Here is a 7,997-nt window from a genome sequence, read left to right as displayed (position 1 = left end):
ACTTACTTAGCAAAAACACGATGACGCTCACAAATAACGAGAGCGGATGTTGATAAGAACACACTATATATGCCGCGAAGGCTATATACAAAAAAAATATTATAATTTTATTTATAATAAGCTTAAAAAAGAATTCTTTAACGCGCTCGACGAACAAGATCACATATAACTTAATTATCTGAATACTTTACATTATTAGTTTAAATTATTATTTTAAATTATTATTTTAAATTATTCCCTACTATCAAAGAATTTTTATAGCGAACAAAATTCAAATATTATCAATATAAATATCAATTATTTAATTAAAATATTCGTCTTATTTATAAGCGAGTCTTACATTAGGTTTAGGCGTTTTAAGGCTTCGGTTTGTTTGGATATTGTATGTGTGTTGATGTATATGTAAGAATAAAAAAAAAAAAGAAAAATGTATTTAAAAAATGTGCATAAATGTCACATATTGTCGTCAATCTAATTATTTTAACATAGTTATATTTTTGAAAATGTGTTTGACATTGCCGTGTTCTTGGAATGCACGATGACGAATATCGATCAAATGCGGAATCTAGTTTGATCTGAATCTCGTTCTGGACAAGAATACATTAATTTATATATCGATGCTTGATATGCACTATGATGCGGAATGCAATCCCAATCAATATAAATTCGATCCGGGACGATTCAATAAAAAGAACAAACATAATACCATCATGCGTTTACTTCCCATTCAGGGAAAACTCGAGCGCATTCGTAAATAAGAGAATCAATTTAATTATGAAAAATTAAAGGTCGACGTATTTCCAAACACATATCAAGTCAGAATGAATCATTAAGTATCGATTTTTTGTATTTTTTAACAGTCTAAATTTATAGGAATTATAAATATCACTGAAATTATTTTAAAATTATTTATATTTCAGAAGCGGAAATTGTATGGTTTGTAATATACTTCAATAACAATATATTTTAAAAATGTTTCTTTTTCCGAAATGCTCTTTTTCTCCATATTATTTTAGAAAATTGTAAAATTTTTCTAAGAACAAAATATTAAACAAAATTAAAATGCTTTTTAGACCAAATTTACAACTATATATGATGATATTATTCTTTGAAAAAGTATTTCGTAATTCTCTACAAAAATTTGTACAATACTTAATCTTGACATATGTTAAAGAGGATTTTAAAATTCAATAATTTTTAAACTACGTTTATAGTATATAGGAAAACATAGTATATAGGTAAGGTAGAAATGATATATATCAACAAAAAATATGACATATCTTTGATATATGACTTTAACATATGACTGTGACATATGACTTTGGCATATATTTAGAAGATGATAATGTTTTAAAGAATTTTGAAAAAAATTTGATTTACACTATCCTTTATTATTCATTAAAAAATTAATAAAGAATGTTGCGCTTATGCAAACAAGCGTGATAGTTTAATTCAATACAAAGTTTGTTTCAATACAAATTTGCATTAATTGCATGTTTACACATTAAAGTCGATGCATGGGCGTACATAAAAAGAGCTTCATTTTTTTCTGCACTTCAAACCCGAGTAAAACAAGAGCTTTGCCTTTTTGTTTTGCCCATGCAATCATCATCAATGACGATTTACGATTCTCGGCTTAGTTTTGTATATATGTATAGTTATATTTTCAATTTAAAATATCACAAAAACTATAAAAGAGCACCATCTAATTTCAGACGTAAATTAGTCAGAAATATACCATCTACAACGTACCTATATGTTGTCAAGATTAAGATGATCTGTGCAACTTTTTGTAAAAAATTACCAAGTATTTTTGCAAAATAAAGTACAAATCTTTTATATCCAATCAGTGTATCTCATCCGTTCATTATTATATATGTATGTATGCACGTATATTGTAGGTATATCGTCTTTTATATCGGCGTTTAAATAAAAAGATTTTTAAGCCGCGCGATATCAAAGACACGTCTACACTTCTCTTTAGTAATTTCTCTTAATATAAGATAAAATAGTTAAAACATATTTAGTATATCTGATCACAAATGATTCACACGGATATATTGGATGATTGCATAAGTTCGTGCCCGATTTTCATAGATGGCATTAAGTTACTGCATGGCGGAGTTCTATTGTTTTCGTGTGGTAATTGTTGCTTACACCGAATAGATGACGTTGTCTTATGTCAATTTAGCGTCAGACATTGTTCAGATAAGTCCATTTGTGCATAAGAGAAATCATTAAAAATGGAGAACGAAAAGGTGCATTTGCGGCATGTAATGTTATATGAATTTCGGAAAGGCGTGAGTGTTGGGATTGCACAAAAAAATATTCAAACCGTTTATTTGGACCGCGCTCCTGCTCTCCGAACAGTCAAAAAGTGGTTTGGCAGATTTCGAAATGGTGATTTCAACATGGAGGATCAACCCCGCTCTGGACGGCCTTCTGGCATTGATGATGACATTGTGCATGCCTTAGTGGAAAGAAACCCAAGGATTACAACTGAGGATATTGCTGAGAGGCTGAACATCGATAATTCAACCGCTTTTCGTCATTTAAAAAAGCTTGGATACGTTTCCAAGCTTGATACATGGGTGCCGCATCTCCTGACTGAAAGGAATAAGCTAAACCGTATGACTGTGGCTCTTTCTCTTCTCGAGCGTAACAAAAAAGAGCCTTTTTTAGATCGAATGGTAACAGGCGATGAAAAGTGGATTCTCTACAAAAACGTACAGCGAAAGAGGACATGGAAAACAGCAGCTGAAGGAGCAGAACCCGTAAGCAAAGGCTGGCTTGCATCCGATGAAGGTGTTGCTGTGTGTTTGGTGGGATCGCAAGGGAATTATTTACTTTGAGCTGCTCCGACGCGGCGAAACAATCACGGCGGACAAGTACTGTGAGCAACTAACTAGACTCGCTGCAGCTATTCGAGAAAAACGTCCGATTTTGGCCAATCGAAAAGGCGTCATCTTCCACCACGACAATGCTAGGCTACACGTCGCTCAACAGACGCTGCGAAAATTGCAGGAGTTGCAATGGGAAATTCTGCAGCACCTGCCATATTCTCCAGATATTGCGCCTTCAGATTTTTATCTGTTCCGGTCTTTGCAGAATAGTTTAAATGGCAAGAATCTCAATTCCGAGGAAGCTGTCGAAAACCACTTTACAAACTTTTTTCAAGAAAAACCAAGTTTTTTCTTCAAAAATGGAATCGACAAGCTTATAGATCGTTGGAAAACCATTGTAGAAAAGAATGGAGACTATATAATTGATTAATAAAAGTGTTATCTCTAAAATATAATCTATTGAAGTTTATATTTAAATCGGGCACGAACTTATGCAATCACCTGATATATTCTATTCAAAATGACTATTAGTTACTTTGCTCACTCGCTTGCATACAAATTTTCTATAACCTAGCCAATTATGCTGAATGTATTATACTATTGTTGCATTGTATGTACACAACACATTGTACGCGCTCATGTCAAAGATCGCAGTTATAGATATGTAAAAAATGTAGTTTACGTTACTTCAGCCATGAAAAAGTTAAAAGATTCTTCCGCTTAGAGCGGTGTCTATTTTTTTTTCGTTACTTGATAATAACTTTGTCAAATCTCATTCAGATTTTATCACTTCGCTAGTCTACAGATCCTCGCGTTTCTTCTATTTTTTTATAAAACTTCTCTTTTCGTCTTATTTTTTTATACTCGACACCGGGGGCATTTTTCACAAAAATTCTTCTTTCGTCGCGCACCGCGCTTATCAATGACATTCGCGACGAAATAACACGAGATTAATAAGTGCATATTTCATCAAACAGCCAACACGTACTGAAGATTAATATTTGTGTATGTGTGTGTGTGTGCGTCGATATGACAAACTCTAGCTCTCTCATTGCGCAATTATTAGCAATTGCACCGTCGGCAAATGTAAACGTATAGAAAAACGTGCAGAAGCAGGATAAAATGTAGATATAACACAATTAAACATCTTGAATATCGTTTTAGACACACATCCGTGTTTGCTAATACTTTATAGCTTTAATAATGTAATGTACTAAATACTAAAATCAAGATTTTTGAAAATTTGACATATCTAATAATTTTTAAATTTTAAAAAGTGCAATCTTTTTGTATCGTTCGTTAGAATTTGGTTGCGCATTGCGTTGTATGTGTACATGTGACGAATTTCTCAATCTAAAAATAATGTCGAGAAACATACGCGCCGGGAGTAAACGTTGTTGGAGAGAACAAGAAAATTATTATCGCCTGCCAACAATTTGCTTAAGCTTCCCAAGCAAATTATTCTATACTTATTATATACTTGACTGTCAAAATAGAAAAGAAGATTTGATACAAAAATCGATTCGTAACAAACGTTGTGGCTAATAATACGTAGCGTTTGCTATTTATTCATTTAGCAATTACTCAACTTGTATAATTAACTCTCAGACTTTATAACTAATCTACATTTTGAAAATAATTTAAATTACTGCAAATTTTTAATCGCGTTCTTATTCTCGCGAGGTTATCCAATTTCGTTTGACCGATCTCTATAAAATATTCCGAGCGAGATAATTGATCGCCGTCGTTTATTCATCCGCCAATTATAAAAATTAGATGAGATAAGTCCGATTGATATAAATATATGTGAGAATCTCTCTGAGCGACCGTTGGCTCTAACGATCACTTGGAGGCAGAATTCGAGCGAAAAAAGATAAACGTCCGGCAAAACCAAGGATCTACCTGATTACACCTTGGGATCCACGTGGACTCCTCCCCTGGACAATAAAGTTTAAATACCAACACGGTACCTCTCCCTAGTACCTATTACGCGAGCTTGTTATAGCCGCGAGATGTAAAATGTAAATGCGGTCCTTTCTCTTTCTTAACTTTTGATCGAGTAATTATAAATTTTATATACTTAAAGCAAAAAAGAATCAGATTTCGTCGAGTATTATTGCGAGCTATTTAAAATAGTATTCGATCAACAATGCCAATTAAAATTATGCAAAACTATTATAACTTCTTTTAAGTAATACTTTTGTGTAGTTTTTTTATGTAATAATGTGTTAAAACGATACTTTTTTTTTTTAAGATGGGAGAGTTCGCAAAGAGACGTTTACAGCTTACTTATCTCGTTTAATTCATATGTAAAATCGGTTCTGCTTCTCGCCTTTACAACTGCGAAATGGAATTTCGCGCGTGTCCTCGCATCGACAAAGTCGGCGAGGAAAGCTCGCGAGAGATGAAGAAATAAAGATGCTTCTTCCACGTCAGCCGACGGATGGACGAGTCCAAGCGAACGCACATACGCGAAAAGAATAAAAGAGAAAAGGAAGAGAGGGGGAGGCGGAAAGAGAAAAACGGAGAACGTTCGCGCGTCCTCGCGCTTACGACTCGGTCCGAAAGCGAGGCCGTGAACAAAACGAGGTGGATAGGTATAGGTAGATGAAGAGGGAGAAAGAAGAGTTGGAGAGGAGGGAGCGTGTGAGAAGAAGAGAGACAGAGAGCATATCCAGGCGCTCCCTTCTGAGATGACATCCCCCCGCGACCTTAGAACCGTGGCTGACCTTGACCGTGTCAATCCCCACCAGGATGCCTCGCGCGTCCCGGCTGCTCCACGGCTCTTTCCGCGCGCGCAGCACCGTCCGCCACCCTGCTCCCTGCCCCCTCCCCCCAACCTCCCTAACCCAGCAATACAGACGCGTCATATTACGCGAATCGCGAATGCCGTGTTGCTCGGCGCTGCTGCTGCTGCTGCGGCTGCGGGCATCCTTGCTGCATCGACCGGTCGCAAGCGAGCACCCGGTTCCATCCCTCTCTTTCAAAAGGGAGATAGAGAGCGCGAGGAGAGACTCTCCCTTCTCACCCTTCCTCCTTTCCCTCCTTCCCCCTCCCCCTCCCCCTTCTCCCGGCATTCTCGTTTTTGCGACGCTCGCTCGTCAACCAACGATGGGCACTACCCAATTTATCGAGTCCGGAATTCACAATCGCACGCGGAGAGGAGAGCGCTCGCTGATCGATATATACGCCATATACGGTGATAACGTATTTTATCGAACGCGAGATGAAAGATGAAAGAAAGGGAGAGGAGGCAAAAGGATTACTCTGAATTATACGCGCAAACGAACTTGTGCCGATAATCTGGGTTTTCTAAATTGGAAATAATTAGGAATCTCCGATTTATATTGTGTTTCGAATTCTGTCTTCGATATGTATAGGAAAAAGAAAGAGAGATATTTGGACTGTACGAGAATTATGTGTACGTAGTACTTTTCAATAAAGAAATAATTGCTACGTTAGGTGCAAAACTAAAGATTTCATATAATTTCTCTCTCTCTCTCTCTAGATTTTCTACATTGAAAATGGTAATTCGTCCCATCCTTCTGTTTGTTTAGATTAAAAGTCCACTCACATTTCTTTATCATAATAAAAATTTATACGATATTAATGTGGATGGTCGAGAAAACTTGAATCTGTAGGAAGAGCTAACAAAAATGTAATAGAGATGATTAAAAATCAATATGTATATTATAAAGATATACGTCTATCTCCCTTTTGCGAAATACCATTTTTTCCAAACTGCTAATTGAGATATCGAAATATTCTACTAAACGAGTATTTGAATTTTATAGAATCTTGTACCGCGGATCGGACAAATTTTTCTTCAATGCATTCTCTACTGGCTCACTAGGTCACACTAAATACATATCCATTAGAGAAAAAGCGTCCGTTAGTACGTACGTCGATAATCTTTGTGCGGCAAGGTTGAAAGGGGCGTGGTACACAGAGAAGATCCAATATATTCCGGCAGAGAATTCGGTCACGGTCGACTCCTTCGATCTACGTCGCTCTGCAAATTCCGTTCTCTTATGGTCCACGAGCGAGCAAAAACGTAAAACGGAAAAGGTCACGAGAGTATCGAGGCCGCGAGGTCGTACGAGACGAGTGCGCTAAAATATTGACACCTGTCGCGTATACGCAGATTTTTGAAAATTTTTCCGGAGCGAGAAAAGAGAGAGAGAGAGAGAGAGAGGAAAAGAGTGCTAATCTCAGTATCAAATCTGTTTACAGTCTGTGTCTACAGAATATATCGATCGACAAATTGCTTTTTATATACAAATAAATGTATTGTTTTACAATTGTTATTAAGATTCTCGAAATCAGTGTAATTTAAAAAAATATACATCTCTTCCACGTGTCTGTAAAATCGAGATCGAAACTCGTCTGAATTATAAATATTAACCTCTCTTTATACAGTCCAGTACTCTTTAATAGATTCCGAGAAAATAAATTCACAGAGTCTATACCTCATATATCCTGCAATCAGTGTTACATATGGCCATAGACAGAAATATATTTTCTATATGTCTATGCATATGGCCATTTGAGAACAAGTTAGGTTAGGTTAGGTTAACGATAATATAGTGCGTATATATTTTTATGTTTTCATATCAAGAAAATAAAATTGAGAATTGCGATTTTTCTTAAAGAATCGATTTAATTTTACTATTGTTCATTTATTTCGACGTTATTGTTTCCGCGTTCGAATACTCCGTTATCGACACCGGTTCGCTCGTGTCGATTGATAACATTGATACGGAGCGCGAATGCTTGGTTTAATCGATCGACGTTGTAGCTATCGCGTCGGCCGTGACAACGAAGCAGAGCTTGTCTCGTCGACTGGAGACTGGAGGTCGAGAACACTCATTGTCAGCTGTCATGCCATGTGCTCGTCTATGCCGGCGCTATCGGCAAGGTCGACCGACTCGCAAAACGCTGCCACTTTGGCGGTGAAAATGGCGTGCGTACCGCCATGGTGAGGCGATCCTCGAACGCGTCGAGACATAAACTTGAATATGGACTCACCCCTGTCGAATTTTTTGCCCTCTGGATCGATGTCTTTCACGTTGAAAATATCCTCGAACAGCACACCCGCCATGTTGCTAACACTAAGAAGTCCAAACTTCCCTCTTGCAAAGGTTGGATGGATTG

The 7,997-nt window shown here is 36.7% G+C and overlaps 1 protein-coding gene across 1 annotated transcript in view; it reads right to left on the bottom strand.

Annotated features, from left to right (window-relative positions):
- The window catches only part of LOC115240662 (DNA-directed RNA polymerases I, II, and III subunit RPABC3), a 63,874-nt gene extending 55,884 nt beyond the window's left edge, over positions 1-7,990 (bottom strand). The window contains exon 1 of the mRNA XM_029815950.1: positions 7,872-7,990. Within this exon, the coding sequence (XP_029671810.1) occupies positions 7,872-7,944 (73 nt within the window). The 5' untranslated portion in view covers positions 7,945-7,990. The remainder of the gene's footprint in view (positions 1-7,871) is intronic.
- Between the last annotated feature and the right edge of the window lie 7 nt (positions 7,991-7,997).

This window comes from Formica exsecta, unplaced genomic scaffold (assembly GCF_003651465.1).
Source record: "Formica exsecta isolate Colony F162 unplaced genomic scaffold, ASM365146v1 scaffold443, whole genome shotgun sequence".
NCBI classification, from domain to species: domain Eukaryota; kingdom Metazoa; phylum Arthropoda; class Insecta; order Hymenoptera; family Formicidae; genus Formica; species Formica exsecta.
The sequence above is the reverse complement of the archived record's forward strand: the minus strand, read 5'-3'. Positions and strand labels throughout refer to the sequence as shown.